The sequence below is a fragment of the Esox lucius genome, chromosome 17 (genome assembly GCF_011004845.1).
Source record: "Esox lucius isolate fEsoLuc1 chromosome 17, fEsoLuc1.pri, whole genome shotgun sequence".
Lineage (NCBI taxonomy): Eukaryota > Metazoa > Chordata > Actinopteri > Esociformes > Esocidae > Esox > Esox lucius.
The window spans coordinates 31768552-31794924 of NC_047585.1; the positions used below are offsets into that span (position 1 = coordinate 31768552).

General features: G+C 40.7%; 1 protein-coding gene across 1 annotated transcript in view; it reads left to right on the forward strand.

Moving 5' to 3' along the window:
* Positions 1-1926: 1926 nt before the first annotated feature.
* Positions 1927-26373, forward strand: part of LOC105017093 (serine/threonine-protein phosphatase 6 regulatory ankyrin repeat subunit C) — a 49103-nt gene continuing 24656 nt past the window's right edge. The window contains exons 1-9 of the mRNA XM_010881435.4: positions 1927-2080; positions 10160-10243; positions 18517-18595; positions 19229-19299; positions 20721-20921; positions 21884-21971; positions 23428-23570; positions 23745-23957; positions 25343-25421. Coding sequence (XP_010879737.1) covers positions 2054-2080; positions 10160-10243; positions 18517-18595; positions 19229-19299; positions 20721-20921; positions 21884-21971; positions 23428-23570; positions 23745-23957; positions 25343-25421 — 985 coding nt within the window. The 5' untranslated portion in view covers positions 1927-2053. The remainder of the gene's footprint in view (positions 2081-10159; positions 10244-18516; positions 18596-19228; positions 19300-20720; positions 20922-21883; positions 21972-23427; positions 23571-23744; positions 23958-25342; positions 25422-26373) is intronic.

The following is a 26373-nucleotide window of genomic DNA, read 5'->3' on the forward strand; positions in this document are numbered from 1 at the left end:
CGTCTTCCTGGGTCCTACCCCAGATCTATTCCTTTACACGATTCCATCTCAGAAGTGCTCAAGTACAGCTCTGGAAAAAATTGAGACCACTGCACCTTCTTTCATTTCCAAAAAAGTCAAAAGGAAGGTTTTGAGTGAGGAACAGAAGTGTTAACAGAAGACCACTGAAAATTGAACGCTTCTGTTCTTCACTCAAAACATTCCTCTTCAACTTTTTTGGAAAGGAAAGAAAAAGGTGCAGTGGACACATTCTTTCTGGAGCTGTAGTTCATGGCTTGGTTTTTGCTCTGAAATGCACTGTGAAGTGTGATTGTATGTATTGTGGACAGGTGTGTGCCTTTCCAAAACGTTAAATCAATTGAATTTGTCGAAGTTGGACTTTAACCAGGTTTTAGAGACATCTCAAGGATGATCACAGGACAGATTTGAGCTCAATTGGTGTACATTTCTGAAATTGTGTGTAGATTGATGGTAAACATATTTCATAAATATTATGTCTGTAGTGCATTAATATAAAGTGAAGGGGTCTGAATACTTTGAAAATACTGGATTGTATACCAGATTTTGGAAGTGGTCATTCTTTTCTGATCTGAGACCAGTGCTCTAGTCTAGGGTATGGTGCCTTCTTTCAGATGGGAATTAAAGCATGTCATTAAAATACTTGAGGCACTTTTTAAGATTAGAGTTGTTAATGTCCTGGTCCTCATACAAGCTTATTTACATAATTGTCTCCAGTTTCTAATTGGCTGATTCATCCAATTTCTCCCGCCATAACTTTTCTTCAGCGCATGTTGTTAATAAGAATGTGTTCTCAGTCAACCTGTAACCTAATTACTATAACGGTAATTTAGGAATAGGTACATTGATTTGACAAGTTATCTGATCCGTGTTTTCTGTAGGACTAACATTATCCTCTACATTCCAAAAATGTGTCCACTGGCATACTATGCATAGAAAATACTCCATGTTTTGTCAACTTTTGTAATAACATCTCTAGGTACTAGAAGGCATAGGAACTACTCTATTTTGGCAAGATGCATAGACAGCAGTGACAGCCACTATAATGTCAGTAGGTACTTTCCCAGCTGTGGAAATCTGAAATGTAAATAAATAAGATTGATGAAATAAGAAGTGTAGTTATCAAGTGTATATTCCAATCAATCACAATTATACATAATTTTCAAACAAACCTAGCACATTCAGGTAGTCCATTGATTGTTATAATGTGATTTTTCTAATCAACATATCTCTGTTTGTGCACATGTTGCTTACGATCTACGAAATACAAAAACAACAAAAAACACAACAGCGTTAAAGATGCAGTCTGTGGTTTTAAAAGTGGCACTGTTGAGCCAAAATATGTCCTCGAAAATTGTCTCCTAATCGTATGTTTTTATTTTGCCGGGTGTCATTAAAACCCTTCTCTTTCAAAACATAGACATTGATGGCTATCTGGGGTATGATAGCGGTTCTCCCTTTAGAAAATGCACATATAAACAACACATTAAACATCCAATGGGAGCTTAAAATTAATGTTGTAAATAGCTAAAGTCCAAACAGCATCTTTAAATAACACAAATATATGAGAACACTAAATCATAGACGTGTGGTTTGAGATGAATTGAGAGTTTGTGCAGAACTGTTTTGTTTTGTACCTAATGTAGAGCGTCTTAGGGTCCCTAGAAAAACACTATAAGTTTAATGTATTATTATTATTATTAGAAGCGCCTTAAACATGAAAAGGTATTAGAAGACAGGCGTTTGTTACACTACTCTAAAATGCCCAATATGATGAATCAATGACATGCCTATAATGGATACATTGTGGCGCACTATGCAATGTAACCACTGTATGTCACTGCTGCTGCACATAGTTCTACCGACTGAGAGTGCCGTCGTTCAATACGCACCACTATCACAGCAATAAACAACGGCGAGCACAGACGGACACAGGACAAACCCTTCCCAGAATAATTACCAATATAATAAAAAATATCGCAGTTACATCTCCACTCGATCCTAATGAAGGAGCTTCGGCCTGACTGACTGGGAGATGGGAATACTAAACATAACAGACCAGGTAGGTAATCAGAATTGTAATGCTATAAATCTACGGCATTCCTTCTGGAAACCGTTGCTTTCTTTATCACCATTTCCTTATGAGGCGGGCGGATTCGATAGATGGCTAACTACGCTAACGTCGTTATGTCTTGAAAGCTACGCTTTTTGTTGCCATATTTCTGTGCAGTCTAGTCACATTTTATATGCTGTTATTAGGTTAACTGTAGTTGGCAGTACATGTCCATACTGACTTTTTCGCTTAGAAATGACAAAACAATTTGGCAATGGAGGATTTATACACCAGTCTATGCTAGCATCCCATACTAAAGCTAACGTTAGCTTGCTAGTTACATTAGCCATAACTAGCTAGCATCGGCACGGTCGATTACACATTTAGATTAGTAGCTAGCCTGCTAGCTAACTGGCAAGTTACACAGTTTAGATTGTATGATAGCCAACACGAACTGTTGGTCCAGGCATTAATGACCAACCATAAACAACTTCGTCTTAGCTATCTGCTTTTGGTAACTACTGTGAACATGGCTACGTAGTTTCAACAGCCAGTCTGCATCATTACGTTAGCCAACTACTGTATGGAGTAGCATTAGCAATCCGCTGTTGTAACTCGCCATTTAGATATAGTTTCAGAAGTAACAAGTTGCATATTTTACAGAAATTGAATCTAGATATGATCGAATCACGGCGCCGTGATAAGGCGTTTTTCAGTTCCAATCAAAGTGCGGCTTGCGTCCGGTACACGCAGTTATCTAGTTAGAAAGATGTGGCTGTCTGCTATGCTAGTGGTATGTTAGTGCTCATTAAAGTACCCACTGTACTGATCTAATGCAATATAGCCACATTTAGGGTATAATGTCATTCCCAGAGCTCGCACCTCTCTATAATTACCCTCTTGGCTTGCATTGCGTTATGGTTATTGCAGTAGAACATTTCTATGAAGTTTGATATTTGACAAAACATTTTTTTTTTATAATAACACGATGATCAACATGTCACTTGTAAATGCACCATCTGAACATTGTAATTATTTGAACTCAGAATATTTGAGTTGGCTGACAACGTCACGGAGATTATACAATGGAGCAGAAGGCCGTGTAGCTGTTTAAAACTCAAACGCCACAATTTTACATAGTGCTGACGGACCGAAGCTATGACGTCATATATAACTTAGACGAAATATGGATTCAAGTTATAGTACCCATTTAGACACAATAAATTATTTCTGACATCAGAGTCTGTCAGTCTGTCTACGGTGGCTGGTTGCATAATAAACTAAGGATCCGGCCATGTCTTTCTTGGAAGTGGTGTTGGAGTGCCTGTAGGATACACTCTTTGCTTTGGTCTAAATATCACATCTCAATACACCAGGACTGTGAAGGGGACATTGCACTGCAAAGGGTGCACACCTTCGGATGGGACGTTAAATTGATGTCCTGATTCTGGTCACTAAATATTTTGTGGCACTTATCATGTTTGTGAACCCTCTCATAATTTGATAAATCACAGCACAGTATCTGCACAAACCTGTCCAAGCATCATATTATTACATCAGTGCAGTGCAAACAAGGGCTCAATTTCATCTGATCACAACACATGTACTGCACAATATGGTTCTGTCAAGCCACACTGCTAAAACATTTCCTTTCAACGCTGCATTTTTTGACAAATAGAATAAAATCATTACATATTGCTGTGAAAAATTTGAGATGTCCTAGCAACATTTCAAATCTAGCACTGATGTTATCATGACTATCATCTCCTGCATCCAAATTACTAATTTAGGTTAGATTGGATTCAACTTTATTGTCATTGAACAAGTACAGGACAACAAAATGCAGTTAGTATCTAATGATTAATCAAATGACAAATGTATCCCCACTCTCCCCCAATAATAGAAAGTGTAATATTATTGAATATTGACATGAAAAATTACAATTTATGCAGCAAAATTTAGCATTTTAGCCAGCAGGTATCATATCCATTTTGTGTGGAATCCTGGAGAGAGTGTATATATTTTATAATGCAAATAAAACCAGAATGCAATGATGTGCAAATAATTTAATCCCTATATTTTATTGAAAATAGTACAAAGACAACATATCAAATGTTAAAACTGAGAAATGTTATTGTTTTTGGAAAAATACATGCCCATTTAGAATTTGATGCCAGCAACACATTTCAGAAAAGCTGGGACAGGGGCATGTTTACCACTGTGTTGGACAGGGGCATGTTTACCACTGTGTTGCATCACCTCTTGTTTTACAACACTCTGTGTTTTGGAACTGAGGCTATAAGTTGCTGCATTTTTTAAAGTGAAATGATTTCAAATTTTTGCTTTATAGAATTTCAGCTGCTCTACAGGTCAGGGTTTCCTCTGCCGTGTTTTTTCATTTCATAATGTGCCAATATTTTTTAATGGGTGACAAGTTTGGACTGCAGGCAGGCCAGTTTAGCACCCACTCTCTTTTACTACAGAGCCATGCTGTTGTAATTGGTGCAGAATGTGGTTTGGCATAGTCTTGCTGAAATACAGTGGGGAGAACAAGTATTTGATACATTTTGCAGGTTTTCCTACTTACAAAGCATGTAGAGGACTGTTTATCATAGGTACACTTCAACTGTGAGAGACGGAATCTAAAACAAAAATCCAGAAAATCACATTGTATTATTTTTAAATAATTAATTTGCATTTTATTGCATGACATAAGTATTTGATCACTTACCAACCAGTAAAAATTCCGGCTCTCACAGACCTGTTAGTTTTTCTTTAAGAAGCCCTCCTGTTCTCCACTCATTACCTATATTAACTGCCCCTGTTTGAACTCGTTTCCTGTATAAAAGACACCTGTCCATACACTCAATCAAACAGACTCCAACCTCTCCACAATGGCCAAGACCAGAGAGCTGTGTAAGGACATCAGGGATAAAATTGTAGACCTGCACTAGGCTGGGATGGGCTACAGGACAATAGGCGAGCAGCTTGGTGGGAAGGCAACAACTGTTGGTGCAATTATAAGAAAAAAGTTAAAGATGAAGGTCAATCTCCCTCGGTCTGGGGCTCCATGCAAGATCTCACTTCGTGGGGCATTTATGACCTGAAGAGAGCTGGGACCACAGTCTCAAAGAAAACCATTAGTAACACACTACGCCGTCATGGATTAAAATCCTGCAGCGCACGCAAGGTCCCCCTGCTTAAGCCAGCGCATGTCCAGGCCCATCTGAAGTTTGCCAATGACCATCTGGATTATCCAGAGGAGGAATGGGAGAAGGTCTTGTGGTCTGATGAGACAATTTAGCCTTTTGCTCTAAACTCCACTTGCCGTGTTTGGAGGAAGAACAAGGATGAGTACAACCCCAAGAACACCATCCCAACCCTGAAGCATGGAGGTGGAAACATTCTTTGGGGATGCTTTTCTGCAAAGGGGACAGGATGACTGCACTGTATTGAGGGGAGGATGGATGGGGCCATGTATCGCGAGATCTTTGCCAACAACCTTCTTCCCTCAGTAAGAGCATTGAAGATGGGTCGTGGCTGGGTCTTCCAGTATGACAACGACCCGAAACACACAGCCAGGGCAACTAAGGAGTGGCTCCGTAAGAAGCATCTCAAGGTCATAGAGTGGCCTAGCCAGTCTCCAGACCTGAAGCCAATAGAAAATCTTTGGAGGGAGCTGAAAATCTGTATTGCCCAGCGACAGCCCCAAAACCTGAAGGATCTGGAGAAGGTCTGTATGGAGGAGTGGGCCAAAATCCCTGCTGCGGTGTGTGCAAACCTGGTCTAGAACTACTGGAAACGTATGATCTCTGTAATTGCAAACAAAGGTTTCTGTACCAAATATTAAGTTCTGCTTTTCTGATGTATCAAATACTTATGTCATGCAATAACATGCAAATTAATGACTTAAAAATTATACAATGTGATTTTCTGGATTTTTGTTTTGGATTCCGTCACTCACAGTTGAAAGAGTACATATGATAAAAATTACAGACTTCTACATGCTTTGTAAGTGGGAAAACCTGCAAAATTGGCAGGTTATCAAATACTTGTTCTCCCCACTGTAAGCATGGCCGCTTCCCTGAAAAAGCCAGTTTGGGTGGCAGCATATGTTGCTCCAAAACCAGTATACAGTGGGGCAAAAAAGTATTTAGTCAGCCACCAATTGTGCAAGTTCTCCCTCTTAAAAAGATGAGAGGCCTGTAGTTTTCATCATAGGTACACTTCAACTATGAGAGACAAAATTAGATTTTTTTTCTCCAGAAAATCACATTGTAGGATTTTTTATGAATTTATTGGTAAATTATGGTGGAAAATCAGTATTTGGTCAATAACAAAAGTTAATCTCAATACTTTGTTATATACCCTTTGTTGGCAATGACAGAGGTCAAATGTTTTCTGTAAGTCTTCACAAGGTTTTCACACACTGTTGCTGGTATTTTGGCCCATTCCTCCATGCAGATCTCCTCTAGAGCAGTGATGTTTTGGGGCTGTCGCTGGGCAACACAGACTTTCAACTCCCTCCAAAGATTTTCTATGGGGCTGGGATCTGGTGACTGGCTAGGCCACTCCAGGACCTTGAAATGCTTCTTACGAAGCCACTCCTTCGTTGCCCGGTCAGTGTGTTTGGGATCATTGTCATTCTAAAAGACCCAGCCACGTTTCATCTTCAATGCCCTTGCTGATTGAAGGAGGTTTTCACTCAATCTCACGATACATGGCCCCATTCATTCTTTCGTTTACACGGATCAGTCGTCCTTGTCCCGTTGCAGAAAAACAGCCCCAAAGCATGATGTTTTCACCCCCATGCTTCACAGTAGGTATGGTGTTCTTTGGATGCAACTCAGCATTCTTGCTCCTCCAAACACGATGATGTGAGTTTATATCAAAAAGTTCTATTTTGGTTTTATCTGACCATATGACATTCTCCCAATCCTCTTCTGGACCATCCAAATGCTCTCTAGCAAACCTCAGACGGGCTTGGACATTAAGCAGGAGGACACATCTGGCACTGCAGGATTTGAGTCCCTGGCAGTGTGTAGTTACTGTTACTGATGGTAGCCTTTGTTACTTTGGTCCCAGCTCTCTGCAGGTCATTCACTAGGTCCCCTGTGTGGTTCTGGGATTTTTGCTCACCGTTCTTGTGATCATTTTGACCCCACAGGGTTAGATCTTACGTGGAGCTCCGGATCGAGGGAGATTCAGTGGTCTTGTATGTCTTCCATTTTCTTATAATTTCTCCCACAGTTGATTTCTTCACACCAAGCTGCTTACCTATTGCAGATTCAGTCTTCCCAGCCTGGTGCAGGTCTACAATTTTGTTTCTGGTGTCCCTTGACATCTCTTTGGTCTTGGCCATAGTGGAGTTTGGAGTGTGACTATTTGAGGTTGTGGACAGGTGTCTTTTATACTGATAACAAGTTCAAACAGGTGCCATTAATAACGGTAACGAGTGGAGGACAGAGCAGCCTCTTAAAGAAGAGGTTACAGGTCTGTGAGAGCCAGAAATCTTGCTTGTTTGTAGATGAGCAAATACTTATTTTACTGAGGAATTTACCAATTAATTCATAAAAAATCCTACAATGTGTTTTTCTGGAGACTAAATACTTTTTTGCCCCATTGTATATTGTTCAGCATTAAAGCTGCCTTCATAGATGTGCAAGTCACAAGTGCCATGTACACGAATGCACCCCCATACCATCACTGATGCTGGTTTTTGAACTGTGCGCTGATAACAAGCCAGATGGTCCCTCTCCCCTTTAGCCCAGTGGATCCATGATCCAAAAAAAATTTTCTATCTTGATTCATCAGACCACAGGACAGTTTTGCACTTCGCCTCAGTCACTCTTGAATGAGATTGGGCCCAGAGAACGCAGCGGCGGTTCTGAATCTTGTTTATGTATGGTTTCTTATTTGTATTGTGGAGTTTTAACTTGCATTTGTGGATGCAGCGACAGTGTGTTTATTGACCATGCTTTTCAGAAGTGTTCCTGAACCTATGAAGTGATTTATACTACAGAATCATGTCTGTTTTTAATGCAGAGCCGTCTGAGGGCCTGAACATCACGACCATCTAATACTGTTTTTTGGCTTTGTCCCTTGCATACAGAGATTTCCCCTGATTCTCTGAATTTTTTAATGATATAGCACATTTGATTATAATTTTCTTAAAATTTTAGCTGAGGGTCCACTTTGAGACCTGCGTCTCATTCACAAGTGTGTCCTGGGAACACAACCAAATAAATGGCACATAAATCGAAAATACATAGACATACACAGTTAGTTAAAACATACACCTTTGTCAATATAAAAATCCTTAGCCATTAAAACAGACCGATCCAAGGGCACTAAGGCATCCAAACGAAGTACCGACTGGATGCCATTCCAAACATTGGGCGCAAGGCATGAAAAAGCAGATCAACCAAGTTCAGTGTTTACCAAAGGGGTCAGTAATGTGACCTGATGTTATAATCTGAAAATCTGAGCTTCAGCATAGATGACAAGTCTTACGCTGCTATACTATTGTGCTGGGGGATTGGGTAAGTTCTCCTTCTCCACTAAGTTTTCTTTCTCCACTTTAAATCGTTGTTGATATGAGATGCATTTTCTGAATTTTCCCAGTCTCCTCCCGTTTTCAACTTTAGGAGGACATGAGGTCCTGGTCCACACCTGCGGAGTACCTGGTTTGGGGGGCCCCTTGCTGTCCCTGTCCTTGTCCACCTGGTCATACTTCTGACCTAGTCTAAATTTAAATAGACTCTGGATTTAGCCCACATGCATTTATTAATTATTCCAATTGGACTCTTAATATCTCACCCGGCACAGCCAGAAGAGGACTGGTCACCCCTCTTAGCCTGTGTCCTCTCTAGGTTTCTTCCTAAAATGTGGCCTTCTTAGGGAGTTTTTCCTAGCTGCTGAAATTCAACACTACTGTTGTTTTCTCCTTGGGGTTAAAGGCTGTGTGTCTCTGTGAAAGCACTTTGTGACAACTGCTGTAGGAAAAAGGGCTTTATAAATAAATTTGATTGACAAGTAAATTGGAATTCTTTGGAGAAGGGCTTTGTAAACAAACCGAGAGTAGTGCAGTTGTCTACATGTCTTCAATGATGTTCAGCCAACTTTCCGGTAACAAATGCAGTTATGAGTTTTAAAACTGTCAAATCTAATAAATTAAGTGCATTATGATGACTCATAGATCGTAGATGATGAGATCCCCAAACTCTTGGCAATTGTACGTTGAGAAACATTGTTCTTAAATTGTTGCACAATTTGCCAGAGCGGTCATGGAGTTGTGAACCCCTCCCCGTCTTTACTTCTTACAGACCTATCCTCTCTGGGATGCTCTTTTTATACCTAATCATGTTACTGACATGTTGCCAACTAACCTAATTAGTTGTGAGATATTCCACCAGGTTTATTTTGCATCACAAATCTTTTCCTGTCTTTTATTGCTCGTCCCAGCTTTTTTGAAACCTGTTGTTGGCATCAAATTCAAAGTGGGCATATCTTTTTCAACCAACAATAACATTTCTCAGTTTCAACATTTGATATGTTGTCTTTGTAATCTTTTCTATTGAAGATAGGGTTTAAATGTTTTGCACTGCGTTTTATGCAGCGTCCCAACTTTTTGCGAAACGGAGATGTAATTCCTCCAAATTAACTGTTTAGCATCATACATGTTTGCCAAACGGAATGAAAGAGGTAGGGAACATTAAAAAAAGTTATATTGGACAAAGTTGAAGTAGGTCCTTTAATGTTTGTCTTTGTTTCTGTTTAACAAAACATGCTGTTATGACTGAATGCTCTGGTACCTAGCAACAGTAACAAGAAGCTGCCATGTAGGGAATCGTAGGTGTCTCGTTTCACCTTATTGTATGTTTTCATTGATACCATTGCTTCTATTGTGTTTTTACAAATGTCATATATATTCCAATATGGCCAAAAGTAACTTGTTAGCTAACCACCATTTGTTATGATGATATAGTTTATATGTTGTCAATCTGTAAACCCTGTCTGTTTTAACAATTAGTTGCGCATGTGTCAGTTTTGTTACTAAACAACAAACCCATTTATATTTTCTTTCAGACTCCGCTGGTCCAGGCTATATTTGGCCGAAATGCTGAAGAAGTTAAGTTTTTGTTGCACAAGAATGAAGAAGTCAATGCACTGGTAAGCAGTCAACACATGATCATGGCCCAGTGGGAATGCACTTGCTCCACATCTCCTACAGCACCAATATGTGACACTTTGTTAATGGCCTAGTGAGTTAATCAGCAAGGGATTACATCTTGAATCCTCTTCTCACTTTGACGTCCTGAGTACATGACAAGTGAACTTAAGTTTTAAACTTCCTGTCAACTGTGAATCAGATATAGTTGACACCACACAGTCACAACTGAGTCAAATCTAGTTAACACCACTAAATCAACCATGCAGTCTAGAGCTGTAATCTTATCCCCACAGTATTTCACACTTCATATATATAAGTCAAAGCTTCCAACACTTGCACATAATTCTCTTCAAGAACCCCCCTTTGTCTTTGTGTGGTTGGTAGTGCATATGGCCCATGTGTTTCAGGGATTGATAGTTGGAGAGGCTTAGTAGTCAGGGATTTAACAAATCTTCTTCCATCCAAGTTTATGGTTGTTCAGGTCAGGTACCTCACTTCTTCAACCCTGTGGTAATCTGACCAGCTGGCAGTCAAGTTAAAGAGAGACACACACGCACACCCTTTCAGTTTCACAGGAACTGAGATGGGGTCAGGTGAGGGAGCCTAATGTGAATACTGTTGTGTAAATGGGGGCAAGGAATGTCTACAGTGGAGAGGAAAGTGTCTCAAATTGCAGAGTGAATGCTTTCAATCAGCGTTGGTTCAAATTTACACATTTGTGTAATTTTTGCTGCTGTCTTAAGTTCCATTATCATCAAGTGCTTAATACAAACTACACTAGTGAATACTCTTTACTCAGTGATGTAGCTATATGCAAAGGCACTGCTAGAAGGAATAATTAAAGTCTTGGAAGGTGCATTGATGAGGACAGGAAAGTTGTGATGTTGAACATGTAACTCCTGTAATGAGGCAGCCGAATAATAGACCAGCTTATGCACTTATAAAAGACAATCTATGATAATAGCCTAATTCAAACCAAAAACAGTACTACTTTGTGGAATTATTTTAGATAACCTCTCGAACACTGCCCGTAAGATTTTAGGAAAATATGCAGCACCTCGGTTTAGTCCAAGAAGAAACCCTGGATTTCTGCAGTAGCCCATCGAAAAGTCAAGGTCCAAATTACATCCCAAACATATGGCGAGAGCTGAAAACAGTAGTTGATGGAGGCCAGTCCTCAAACAAAGAATTTGAGCTCTTTGCTGCTGAAAAGTATGACCAACTGTTAGTGGAAATGTTCAGCAAGCTTGTTTATCGTGGCAAGAAGCAATTCTTTGCAGTTTGTTTTGTACTACCTCTGGGGTGTCATTCTTTAATGACATTGATACACTAACTATTAATATAGGTGACGATAACAGACTTTTTCGACAAGTGAAAAGATGAGTGAATCGTGGAAACCCCTACTATTTTACTGCCCAAGGGGTTTTGATCTAGCCTATATTACCACAAAAATCATGCCCAGATGTGTACTTCAAAACTCCACCAGAAATAGTCACAATATAAACAGTTCTATTTTAGGCTTACTGTAACGTAGCTACTGAAGGTTGTAGTCAGCGGTTTTTGTCTATCCTGACCCAAAAAGCATTCCCGGACGTGTACTAATCCACCTGAAATAGTTGCAATATAACCGTGAACAGTTTCATTTCAGGCTTACAATAACATAGCTGCTAAAGGTTGCAGCCAGCAAAAGTCTTTATCTATACAGAACAAATCCTTATGCACAATTTGCTTTGACTATAATGAGATTTGAACGTGGGACCTAGTTGCAGGTCTGCGTCTCTAACCACTACGCTATTTAACAAAGGATAGTCAATGACTCACCCAGTCAGTAAGAGACATTCACTGACACATTTTTAAATTTTTATTATTGTTTAAGAACAGTGTGAGATCGCCGCATCTATATAAAAAATTGTGCTTAACACTGCTAAATGAACAAGGGGACAGCACCCCATTTCTACTTGGTGCAAAATCAGTGACCATTTGTCAAATATCACAATGTAAGTAGAACTGAAAGCATTTCAAGTGCTTTGCTAATATGAAAAAACCAATAATAATATTTGGGAAATGTATCACTCTGAATATATGTTACCAAACAGCCTTTATATGACATTAACATTCTATTTTACTCACAATTCCATGATTTAGAGTAATGGGGGATTCACATAAGTGCTTAAAAGCATTGCACCATGGAAAGCCATTACTTTCTTTGACGGACAGAGCTGTGCTTTCCTTAACAGCTGCAGGCCCATGGTGTGCTCTGCCCTAAAATATTGTCCAGTCGCTGCAATCTGAGTTCAACTTATTGAAACTTTGATTTCTGAAGTCCATGACCTCCTACTTGCCGCCAGTTTGCTCACAGCATGTGATCACATCATTCCATGAACAAAATGATGAAAAATCGAACTGTTCAGAATTCCCAGAAGCACACAACAACACTATTCTGCAAGCATGCTGGGACTTTGCTAAGAAGCCATGTGCATGAGGTAGTAGATAGTGTTCAGATGGGACTACCAAGATTTTTTTTGGTTAATTCCTTAGCTTGTTAATGAGTGAGGGCTACTTTAGTAGCTATCTAATGCAACTAAACATCTTGTTAATAATGTGCCTTGCCCAGGCTTTACGCCCAACCTTGCCCGCCATTTACGCCCAATCTTGCATTATGTGCATCACATTTTGATCAATGCACATTTTGATCAATGCTGTTTCATGAATGATTAATGTAACTCACCAAATATATTGCTTGGTTATCACATAAATACATTTGTATATCAGTTCCTGACTAGTGGCATTTGGGGTTTATGCACATTCAGTTTAAATTAATCAAGATATTGAACAAAATGAACTAAATAATGCTGGAGAAAATTAAACTTGTGAGGCCAGTGATGCAATATTAGTTATATTGTGGCTGGCAGTCCTATTTTTGGAGCTAGCTAGCTATTTATTTAGCCATCCCAAAAGTACGGTTCCCTGTTCAGATTTTACCAACAGTAATCTTGCTCTGGCAAGTTGAGCTAGTTCTGCAACTGAGGGGGAATGAGCCTACCTTTTCCTTGGTCAAGACAAGCTTAGTATGTTCCCAATTTTAAGAGGAATCCTGTGCTGTTTACACATTTATAAAACATTCATGGGATATGTGGCTTTAAAAGACGCTTTCTAATTAGGTTGCAATTTTGGTACTACCTGTAAACACATGGTTGATTTTGAAGTGAATGAGTTGCCCCATGTGTCAAAGGTCCCACTTCAGCTCTGACTGGCTGTCGCACACAGCTGTGTCAGGTTTAAGACTGACACATTTCTTTAGGCCTATTTACTGCAGTGTCTTTTTGTCAGAAAGCCTGTCCACTTTTCTACTCTTCATTGCCATAGAATTTGTATCAAAGTGTACTAATGACCCCATGTATTTGATTGCTTCTCATCTTATTTAAGGATGTTTTAATATTTTGTTGTTAATGCTTTCAGTTCCACTTTAAAAGTTTATGTAAATATACTTTACATTTGCAATGGAGTCTATTTTTGAGGTCATGTTTTAAAGCTCTGTCAATATTCATTTCTGGTCATTGGCCTGGCGCTGTTCAGTCAATACTTCTATTAAAAGACGTTCTAGAAATGCAGAAAAAATAAAAATTACTAATATGCATTTGTGTGTGAAGAATGTAAAGGCAAGAGTCCTAGCTTTCACCAGTGGGTTTTAAATGTTGACAAGGAGAGAGGATGTAAGGAGTATGCAATTGAGATTCCCTAAGATAGCCATTTCCTTACTAGGACTGTAAGGGTGAGGACGGGGCCTTAGCCTTCATTCCCCATACGCCTTCCTTCCCTTTCCCTGTCATGAGTCATTCACTGGTTTACACTGCACGCATTCCAGTGCCGAGAACAGGGTCAGTTAACAGGCTAGGAGTTCATGACCGGTTGACAAAAAACCCATCAGATCTTAACCCAAATGGTGATTTTATGTGAAAAATCGCTCCCCAAAAAGTTCCAATATATGCTTTTGTGCAGGACATACTCAGAAGTGATGGGCTATGGGCTAACTTATGACAGACCTTTTTTTTTAAATATTTTGGAGGATGGTGACTGGCATGTAACCCAAGGAAAGCATCGGTTTTTCCTGTAGAAAATGTTTTGCCATGGGGAAAAATTGCAGAGGGTTGAAGGTCTGGTGACCTCCACGGAATAATTTGTTTGTAGAAGGACTGACAAGTTCAACTCTGCTGACTTTTTGAAAGGACAAAATGAATGAAAATAATGAGGATGTCACTGTTGTAGTAAGTACATCTACTGCTCCTTTTTAGCTGAGCTTTATATTAAAAAAGGGACATGGCGGGGACACTTGTGCAACTGGAAAGATCAATAGGTCTTATTCAGACCTACCAACCGGTTCACGTTTTGGGTAGTATGTCTATTCTAAGCCGGTTTGTAGCTGTTGAGCTAGGGTATAGTGACTTCCCTACCCAGTTGACACCCCTTAGCATGTGTGATGACATCCCTTCATATAGAGGATTTCTATACTTATAACGGTCTGTAGTATACAATTCCAATATAAACTACCTTCTGCCAACATCATTTAGTGCTGATTTTGGCAATGTGGAGATTCTTCATGGTGGGCTCTGAAGTACTTCTTAAAGAATCTTGGTAGGTCTGCTTATAAATAAGTCTTTGAGGAGGTAGGTTTTCCAATGTTACAAAAGTTGGACAAAGAGGGACAGCTGTCTTAGCGTCAGGAGGAAGCTGTTTCCACAATTGGGATGTTTGTTATGGAGTATGAACCTGCCGAAATGTTGGGACGCGAGATTGCGAAGCCTGAAACCCCTAACTCTGACCGGTTGGAGTGGAGCATTTGATGGTTCCGTGTTAGTCTGCTGATGGATCTTGGGGTAGTAGAACAGATTCTGCTTTGGTCGAGTGGAAAGACTTTGAAACAGAGAAATGTCTTATGTTCAGGGACATTTCTTAAAGCCTGTTTGGAAGGTAATTTATTTCAAGGTGATGAGGCTGCAAGTCTTAAAGCACTCTTACCAGACTCTCCTTGTATCAGGTACATTATATAACCAGAAAAGGAAGCAGGCAAGCCGGCCGACAATTAGAAGTGATAAATGTCGTTGCCTTCGAAGAAAGTTCTAATGAAGTTTAAAAAACATATCAACTTCCCGACATGGGGTAAAAACTAAAATAATTTCCTAATCAAAAACCGTGGGTCAACAGTGGTATCCGTGGTATCCGTGCCATGCTAAAGGAATGGACTGCATGTACAATTATAAGAAATCCTGGTATGATCTCAGGAAGGCAGTAGAAAAAGTCAGTACAGAGTCAAAGTAGAATCTCTCTACCAGGACTCCAATACCAGGAACATGTGGAGTGGTCAGGTAGTGTGGGGGAAGTGTCGGCTTCTCTCCCAGAGGAACTGAACTCTATGCTCTCTTTGAGAACATCATCCCTGGCATGGATACTCAAATGGACCAGGACGGCTGCCCTTTCCAAATGACCAGGTCAGATGTCTGTAAAGCCCTAAAAGGATTAACACCCGCAAGGCTCCTGAACCAGATAACATCTCAGACCGTGTTCTCAAGGTCTGTGTTGACCAACTGGCTGATATATTTACTGAAATCTTCAACCTATCGCTATGTCAGTCAGTGGTCCACACCTGCTTCAAAAAGTCCATAATTGTTCCTGTTCCAAAAAAGCAAAAGGTCCTCTTCATGAATGACTACCGCCCTGTAGCACTCACACCAATCATCATGAAGTGCTTTTGAGCGGCTAGTTAAAACACACATCACAGACTCCATGCCTGCAACACCTGACCCATATACAATTTTGCCTACAGACAAAACAGATCCACAGAGGACGCCATCGCTCTGACTCTGCACTCTCTCATCTGGACAAAAGAATGTGAGAATGCTGTTCATTGACTATAGCTCAGCCTTCAACACCATTGTGCCCCACAAACTGGCGGTTAAGCTCAGGGATCTGGGTCTCGACCCCACTATGTGTAGATGGATCCTGAACTTCCTGACGGGCAGACCCCAGGTGGTTCGGATGGGCAATGCCATCTCCTCCTCACTGACTATCAGTAATGGTTCCCACCAGGGCTGTGTGTTGAGCCTGTTCCTGTACTCTCTCTTCACCCACGACTGCCTGGCAACTCACGTCTCCAACACCATCGTTAAGTTTGCTGACGACACCACCATCATTGGCCTGATCTCTGACAACGACGAGTCAGCCTATAGAGACGAGGTAAGGTCACTGACTTAATGGTGTCAGTATAACGACCTCCCGCTCAATATCAGCAAAACAAAGGAGGTGATTGTTGATCACAGGAAGCAGCAGTGGGGAGACCACGCCCCCATACACATAAATGGGTCTGCAGTAGAGAGAGTCCACAACATCAGGTTCCTCAGGGTCAACATCAGTGATGACTTGACCTGGTCTCATCACTCTAACGTCGTGGTGAAGGAGGCCAGGAAACGGCTCTTCTTCCTACGCCAATTAAGGAGATTTGGCATGGATTCCAGGATACTCACCAACAGATGCACTATTGAGAGTATCCTGACCGGCTGTGTCACCGCCTGGTATGTCAGCTACACTTCAGAGGGTGATTAAAACAGCAGAGAGCATCACAAGGTCTGACCTGCCATCCCTGCAGGATCTCTACACAGAGAGGTGTAGGAGGAGGAGCAAACGGATCATTACAGATCCCAGCCACCCATGCCACGGACTGTTTACCAAGCTGACGTCAGGCAGAAGTTACAGAAGTATTCAGTCCAAAACAAACAGGCTATGGGACAGCTTCTTTCCACAGGCTGTAAGGCTGCTCAACTTGGGAACCCCTCTTCCTTTCCATCCATAGTCTATGCATACCTGTCACTTCATATCATGCACATCTGCCACTATATCATGCACACCTGTCACTTTTACATTGCTCTACTGTTGTATAGTTTATTATTATTGATGTGTGTTTTGTATAGTGTTATTACTGATTTGATTGTGTTATCTTATTTTTTTAAATTATAATTACTGTTACTTTTTAACTGCACTGTTGGGAGTAGGAAAACCAAGCATTTCATTGCCATAACTTGTTATTGCAAACTACCAACTTTTTGAACTTTTCACTGAATTCGAACCCGGGTCTCCCATGTGAGTTGCTGTGACTTTGACCCAACTATATGTTTTCCCAGTGTCGGTATAGCATCTGAAGGTTGTAGCCAGCAAAGTTTTTATCAACCCGGAACAAAGCCTAATGCATAATTTGCTTAGACTGTGACAAGATTCGAACCTGAGTCCTATTGGTTGCAGGTCTGTGTCTCTAACCACTATGCTGTTTAACAACGGGTGGGTGGTTGGTCGGTCGGGTTTTTGGAACTTAGATGGAAACGTGGATGTAGTATATTGACAGGTCCCTTAAGATAGTTTTATAGATAAAGATTTACTAGTGTACTCTAACAGTTTAGGATGTTAATCATGCCTACTGATATAAAGCACAGTGATGTGTAAGAAGTCTTGTTTGTTACATTTATAAGAGAAACAAGTGTTTCTAGAGTGTGCAGGCAAGACACTGTGCATTCATATACCGGAATCTGTATAATTGAACAAAATTGGCAGCAACAAGGTATTTTCTAGCTTGAACTGAAAAAAACTTGTCCTTAAATAATAAGCCCAGCTTGAGTTTCAGCTTTTTATTAAGATGTGGCAGTGGGGCTTTATGGACATTGCTTCATCTAGGTGAAATCCAGAGACTACATCTACCACTATGGGCTTGTTTTCCAGTGTGACTGAGGCACAGCTTTCTTCATTTGTTTAGTTTTCTATACAATTAAGACTAATTTAAGTGGGAATAGATTTTGTTGGAGAACATTAAATGTGTCCTGTCTTATTTAATGTGGTACTGCTATAGGTGATGTCCTCTGCACATACCTTAACTCCAACAATGTCTTCACAAGGCATTTACATATTAACAATAATGATCCAAGAATGTGAACCTAGTAGCTCAAGTGTTTGTCGATATATGTTCAGAAGTCAGGCCTATCTAAATTGTTATATTGCAATATGGTAATCATTAAACCAACCAGCCAACCAACAGATTTATATAAAAGGCATATCTTTGCATTAATATCTAATGGACAAGTCAGAGGGGAAGCTGACGCTGTTCATAGATTAGTTGATAAAGGAAGTAAGTCATGGGAAGTCTCCAGAGCTACTTTGGAGAAGGGAAGAGAGGATGGGGTTGAGTGGGCAGGATGTTGAGTGTCTGTTTTGAGAGTCTGTTGTCTCTTCTCAGGACCAAGAACGCCGTACCCCCTTACATGCTGCTGCGTGTTTGGGTGATGTTCACATTATGGACCTCCTCATTAATTCAGGTAAAATTCTTCAACTTGAGAAAGACACTTTTCAGAGTCATTTGCATAATTCACTCCTTCCTATCTCTGACATGTTTTAACATCATATTTTCAAAGCAACTGGTAATTTACCGGAGTTACTGAAATCTTCTTGTCATTTTTTTAGTTGACAGAATATGTGTTAATATATAGTAACTTTGGTTAAGTGTCTGTGAGTGTCTAGTTTTATGGATTACTGTATACGGTTCAAGAGAAAATCTAAACAACAGTTTGCAGATCTGTCCACAAGGTATATATAATGTGATTGGATAACTCCATGTTGATGGTGGTGCTTACATTTCAAACATGAACTGAAAGGACGTTTGACCAGGGTTACAGCTTTTTCCTACTCTAAAATCTAATCTTACCCTAAACCAACTCTTAACCATTACCGTTACTGTTTGTACTTTAAATTGGTGACTGCATAGTTGGGATTTAAGCTCTTCCCTCCGCATTGACTCAACCAATTGTATAAATTATGCAAGATGGACAAACGGTAAAACAAAAAGGTTAACTTACAATGCTCATCCTCCATTTGCCACCCTGCATAGAATAACATTTAATCGTATCTATTAGAATATGCAACCAGAATGTAACCCTCTCGCTCTTCCTCAGGTGCTAGTATTAACGCTAAGGACCAAGGCTGGCTGACTCCCCTGCATCGGGCAGCTGCCTCACGGAACGAAGTAAGACTCATTGTGTGACCAACTGTTTTGAGCAGAATTGTTTAATTGTTTTAAAAAATCTTCTTGTCCCTGTGTTGGTTTTGTTTGACAATAATAGTTTTTAAGAATTTTACAGTTAGCTAGGTATTATGTTGCAAGTCTTTTCAGAATACTTGGATGTGTACTTAGACTGCCAAGAACCATGCGTTGATCCATGCCAAGGTGGCGATTGATCCATACCAAGGGGCGATTGATCCATACCAAGGGGCGATTGTGATGATACAGTAGGATGCTCCTGCCAGTGTGCTTGGGGTCCTCCTGCAGTATGTATGCGCAGAAGTCTTCATGTTTTTTGATGCATTTCAGAACTGCGGTTTCCTCTGCTTGGAGCAGCAGTGAAATGGGCAGGGCAATGCACGTTTCGTCTGTACTGTCTGTAGCAGAGGCCAAACATTAGACAGGATGGCATCGTCCTGGGTGATTCTATGGTTTCTGGAGTTTTGGTCTGCTTACCACTTTCGGCCAAAACATCTCATCCACTAGGATCCTCTTGATGTGGCTGTCAATATCTGCAGATTTTGTTATTGCCATTTCTTGGAGAGAATCCTTCCCCTCCAAGAGATGGTCAAACATAATGATAACACCACCCCAACTAATTCCTTAACTCTCTTGTAGAGTATATCCATCGTTTTCATTGCCATGATGTCCTTGAGGAGCAGATTCTATGCACGAGCAGCGCAGCCAATGGGTGTGATGTGAGGCTAAGCATCGTCCACATTAGACCAGGCAGCATTGATGTACACAGAATTATCCGTCATCATTGCAGATACCTTCTCCTGTCCAACGCTCATCTGCAGTGTCAGACTCATGTCTGGAGTTGCTTGTTGTGAGCTCTGAGGGAACTTTGAGCAATTTCATTCTGCATCTTTGTGACAGTCTTGACATATGACTTGCCACAGTATTAGCAAAGTACACAGCTTTATAAAAAACCAAGTGAAATATATCAGCACTCCTCATTAGGCATGATCAGTCAAGTTCCAATGCACATGGTGGCAGAAACAAGCCAGCAGAAATTTTTAAGTTAGAACTGATACAGTCACACTTTGCTTTAGGTTACTATTTGCTAATTAACCGAAATATTATGTCATAGAATATATTCACTCCCATCAATGTAAAACATACCTGTAAGAATGTAACCCTTGTCTCAGACAGTGAAGTGGTGTGGGCTCATTAACATTGCATTAGTGTGCAAGATTCTGAGAATCAGCTGTACACGTGATCGAAGAGGTCACTGCACATGTGAAGCCAGAGGTTGGCTATTCTACTGGATTCCAATTTAATGGAGATGTTTCAATAATTTAATGGGTTCCATTTTAATGGAGATGTTTCAATAATTTAATGGATTCCTTTATTTTTGTTTATTTTCCCTCCATATTTCCCAGAAGGCTGTTGGGCTGCTGCTTAGGCAGGATGCGGAGGTCAATGCGCGGGACAAATTCTGGCAGACGCCGTTGCATGTGGCCGCAGCCAACCGGGCCACCAGATGTGCCGAGGCCCTCATCCCCAAGTTGAGCAGCCTGAACGTGGCGGACCGCTCCGGCAGGACTGCTTTGCATCACGCAGCACACAGTGGCCATGTTGAGGTCAGAACTCACTGCACTGCCATAGAAGTGAAGCTAAAATGGCTCCCTATTTCCTGCGGCCTGTGTTGGGCATAGTGTTGTTACCAGGGTCATCGTAGGGTCCACTATGTAGTAGCGTTGGGTGGTTTCATCAACGACAATTGACAGCCATCAACTAGCACGCAACATTGCATTACAGTGAGCCTATTATCTATTCCCCAACGCCTTTGTGTTGAACAGGTAGTGTGTGATGGTTAGGAGTCAGTAGAGGGTTATTACATGTGTCATGCGACACTGTGGCCTACCCCACCACTACACAGGAAAGGCAGGCTGTGGAGAGGTGGGGTACACCCTCCCAGCCTCCTCTAGAATGTTCTGGATCGTCTTCTCATTTCGCTCTCTCCCCTGTTCCGGAAACATTCACCATCTTTCCCGATGTGGGCTATCCATGGCGCTCTTCCTACAGGAGTGAGATGCTGAGAGGATGGGCATTCAAAACGTGAAATAACTGATTCTTCAATGAAACAACTTGTCTTAACATTCCTTAACACAATTCAATGATGGCTTTGCTAAAAAAAAGTTTTGGAGTATTTGCAAATCATGTATTGTTCAAAGATATAAAAATATATATTTTCTTACCTAGTCAGCCATTGTCTAAAAATGGGTAGGCCAATATGACTGGTTAGTTTTATTTGCAAGAGAATACAAAGCCCTACTAAATAACTAGACAAGAAAAGAACTTGTTTTACACTTTATGGCTTATGTAACAATTTTATGACCAGTGTGTGTAACTGGAGTCTGTTATAGCATGCCCCTGTCCGTGTTGTTGGAAAAAAAATGTCATCAGTAGAGGTTTGGAGGATACCCAACAGTACTGTATAGAGAACAGGTGCCATTTTAGACAGGATCTGGGTACCAAATTGGTTTTCTCTTATCTGGCAGAGTGTCCACGTTCTGACTCACTGTCTCTTGTCTGTTTCCAGATGGTGAACTTGCTCCTCAACAAAGGGGCCAACTTGAGTGCCAGCGATAAGAAGGAGAGGCAGCCAATCCACTGGGCCGCATATCTCGGTGGGTGGGGCCAAAGAACAGACTCATTCCATGACATTAAAACAATTCTTTGTTGAAGAGACTGGCTTGGGCAAAGGCACTGTTCATGGAGGTGTGGCCTGTTTCTCATATCAAAACCGTTGATTGAGCACAGATCGCATCTCAGTGCAATTTACAGTGAGAATGTCAGGGTTAAGGGTGTGATGCCACATGTCAAAGTGGATGAAGCACTCATTCTGATATCAAGTTGTTCATGTTTGACAGCTGTGATCAGCCAGTAGGAAGGTTACCGGAGTGGCTCTTAAGATTCTTGGGACTGTCTATGGTTGTGCTTAACCAAAACATAAATGAATTGGTTTCGGTCAGGAGTGTAGATGAAATGGAGTGGTACATTCTGAAAATTGATAAGATTTTCCAGGAACACTGCGGGGTAGAACTCATTTCCTAGACTTTCATACATGCAGTTATAGATTATTTATGAAGGCAAATAAACTGTAGTGTTTTTATAACAGTTAATAGATCGAACATGTGAAATACATGACAGGCCTGAAAATGAAATGAAAGAAAAACGGGGGGGGGGGGGAAATCCTGCCTTTAACCAGGAAAGCCAAAACAGTTAGTCAGTTATTATAGTTCAGTTATTACCATACCTCATCGAGGGTTTTAACACAGTCAGTTTCATCCATCAAACATTTTCTATTTTCAGATGCTTTGTGGCAATTACAAATATTATGTGATAAAAAGTCTACTGTTAAGGTAATGTTAATTAACTCATCAAAATAACACACATAATAGGTAAAAACAAGTAAATACATCTAAATATGATGGGGTTGTGACTGAAATGCATCATAATTGTGTGAAAATGTCAGGGAAAGTCATCAAGTAATAGTGTGTAGAAAGATTGAATTGATATTTATTACAGCTTATAGCTCAAACGGTTCAGTAAAATTCCAATTAATAAAATAGAAATCGCTCTCTGTGCCAACTGCTAAATAGTCTTTCGTCTTTTTATTTTTAGTACATGTCTTCCCTCGACATTCCTGTCTGTTTCTACCCTCCTCCATTTCATTGTATCCAATTGTATCTACAACCCTGTTTCGTCACAGCTACTTCCATCAGGCTCGGGAGAGTTGAAGAACATGGCATGTCTTCTTCATAGGTATCAGTGCGAAGCCATTCTGCTTTTTCCCCACATTGCACATCCAACCAGGAAATCATTCAGATTATTGCATGTAGGGACATGCTAACTCGAATGACCACGTTTAGTTAGTTAAAAATGAAAGGGAAGATTTAATATTTGTAGGCGTGCACAATTCCATATTTTCGCAATAAAATAATTCAGGGTTGCACAGCAAAATATTTAGTTGCTTATGGAAATAAATTGGGTGCACAGGTGGTTCCCTGTTTTATAAACCCTGTTTTAATGAATAAACTTTGTCTGTATGTTTGCATGTATGGTTGTCTCCTCATCTTTCAGGACATCTGGAGATCGTAAAGTTACTGGTGTCACGGAGTGCGGATGCCATGTGCAGGGACAAGCGTGGTTACACCCCACTTCACGCTGCAGCTGCCAGTGGCCAGATAGATGTTGTTAAATACCTGCTGCGGCTCGGGTCAGAGGTGAGTTCTGAGGACGCCGGGCTCCCCTAAGGTCATTGTCATAAAGACCCTTCGTCTGCCAAGGCTTTGTGTGTTTGAAATGACTTGTTTTTCTTATAAATGGGGTTCCTCTCCTACCACCACCTCGATCTCTGCATGTTTTGTAAAGTTGCCTCTTCTTTTCCTCCGTGACAGATTGATGAGCCCAACGCATTTGGTAACACAGCGCTCCACATGGCATGCTATACGGGCCAGGAAGCCGTGGCCAACGAGCTAGTTAACCGCGGCGCCAATGTCAACCAGCCCAACCACCGCGGCTGCACACCCCTGCACCTGGCCGCTGTCTCCACCAACGGGGCGCTCTGCCTCGAGCTGCTAGTCAACAACGGTGCCGACGTCAACATGCAGGTTAGTTAGAGATAAAAGGGTTGGTTTACTCCCCCAAGTATCACTGAACCATGTTGACCTTTACCCCCCAAGTATCACTGAACCATGTTGACCTTTGCCCCCCAAGTATCACTGAACCATGTTGACCTTTACCCCCCAAGTATCACTGAACCATGTTGACCTTTACCCCCCAAGTATCACTGAACCATGTTGACCTTTGCCCCCCAAGTATCACTGAACCATGCTGACCTTTACCCCCCAAGTATCACTGAACCATGTTGACCTTTACCCCCCAAGTATCACTGAACCATGTTGACCTGGGCTAATTGGATCAATAAACACTGGATATCACAAGTCCATACACAGCCTTATTGAAAATGCAACTTTAGTTAATGTGAAGATACAACCCTTTTTTACATTTAATAAGAGCTTGTAACCAATATTTAAGTGAGCTATACAGTATATATTGTTTTGCAATTGAAAGACCAGGTGAATATTTTGGGATATATACTGTTGCCGTCCAAACCATGATATGATTTTGACGCCATATCGCTCAGCCATATATTTAAATCTGGTCCAAAACTTTTTCGTCCATCTTTTACCACTTTTCTGTCTGAAGTCAAATTTACCTACAGTGCAGCAATGAACTGGTTTCCTACATGTACAACACCATCCACAAATAGCCAATCAAGAACAAAAACCCAGTCACCTTTCTTCAGACCTGCAAATGGTTCACAAGTGAATACATTTAAAAACATGCTCTATTAAAGTAACTTTTCCTGTATTTTCAAATATTATCATAACATTTGACATAGTCACTCATCTTAGTGTGGTCAACATAACCAGGTATTTGAGTGCTAGGGCATAAACTAAAACATGCACCCCTTTGGGTCCCAAGGACCAGTGGTCTAGGCCATAATACCTGTAACCAATCAAACAACACATTCATTTTATAGGGCCCTTTTTACAACAGCAGTTGTCTCAGAGTGCTTGTTCACATTCCGATACTCAGTCTGAAACCCCAAGGAGTGATTAGCAACAAGTTGATGTACAGTGTCTGAAAGAAAACTCCCTAGTAGAGTCAAAACCTAGGGAGTAGTTATATGTTTTTGAGGCAAATTTGTTTATCGTGACTAGCGAGACCAGCACACACGTTTCCAGGCCTGTATCAGACAGAGAACAGGGGCGCACGTTAAAAATTTGTTTAACCGGTGTGCATATTTCAACACCACAGTCAGTAGCGTTCATTCAGTAGGGAACCTAAACATTGTTAATGACACAAGGACAGGCCAAAATGATGGGATTATAGCGTTTAATAACCTGCGATATGTTTTATCTATGTTTGAGGTAAATCAATGATTTTCTTGAGAATTAACAGTTTTTTTGTTTTCTCTCTTTTTTAACAGAGTAAAGAAGGGAAGAGCCCTTTGCACATGGCCGCTATTCACGGGCGCTTCACCCGCTCCCAGATCCTTATCCAAAACGGTGATCACACACTCACGTCACACTATTATTAATATTTATTGAAATTATGTTTCATATAAAAATGATCAACTTAATTCCGTGTTGATGTTTGGATTCCGTAATTCCGTCAGCATTATATATTCATGATAGTGAGTAGCATTATTCATAGACTGTTTAGAAAGAGACTTTGACAAAATGACGAGGATTGGGGATTCTAGTTTCAATAGCCACTTTCTTCTTTTGGAGGACCTAACCTTATGGAAAATATTATAACCAGGAACAAAAAACGCAGAGCTTGAGGCAGATTTCCAGAGCCAAGATTCTGAGATAGTCAGAACATCTGTTATAGCTAACGCTATCAACTAGTGATATTGTGGGAGGAGTCTCTGGGTGTTCATAAATATAAGGCTTTAGCGGGTACAGATGTTGTTTAACATCATGCAGTTTGCATCCTACATGGCAGTTGTCAGTAATCACCAGGGCCTGGATTTAAATGTTAATTACTAGAAACAGTTAACAGTAATTGATCAGTTGGGTGAAATGTTAGTACTTGTGTGTAGACATGGTAAAAGGATGAGCTGAACGGTTAAGGTTTCAAAATAAAGATTTATTGTTTACAGACGCTGTGGCACTCGTTTGGGCAAAATGATTAACTAAATTAAATATTCACTTGGGTGACTCAGCTTTTATAGGGAGTTAATTGGCCCTATTCTCCCTGACAGGGCTCACGCTGGGTCCTCTATTCTGCCTGGTTACTGACTGCTTACAAGTGATAAGATAAGGCTACAATTATGTACTCCGCACTCGGGCTTTCCCAAACCTCTACTTGGGCCTCCCAGACACTTATTAATTCAGAAATTACCCACCTGATTAGATTATTGAAGGCTTGATGATTAGTTAGCTTTTTGAGTCAGTTGTGCAAGTTTAGATTTAAATCATAAACATGAAATGTCTGGGGGGAACGAAGAAAGAT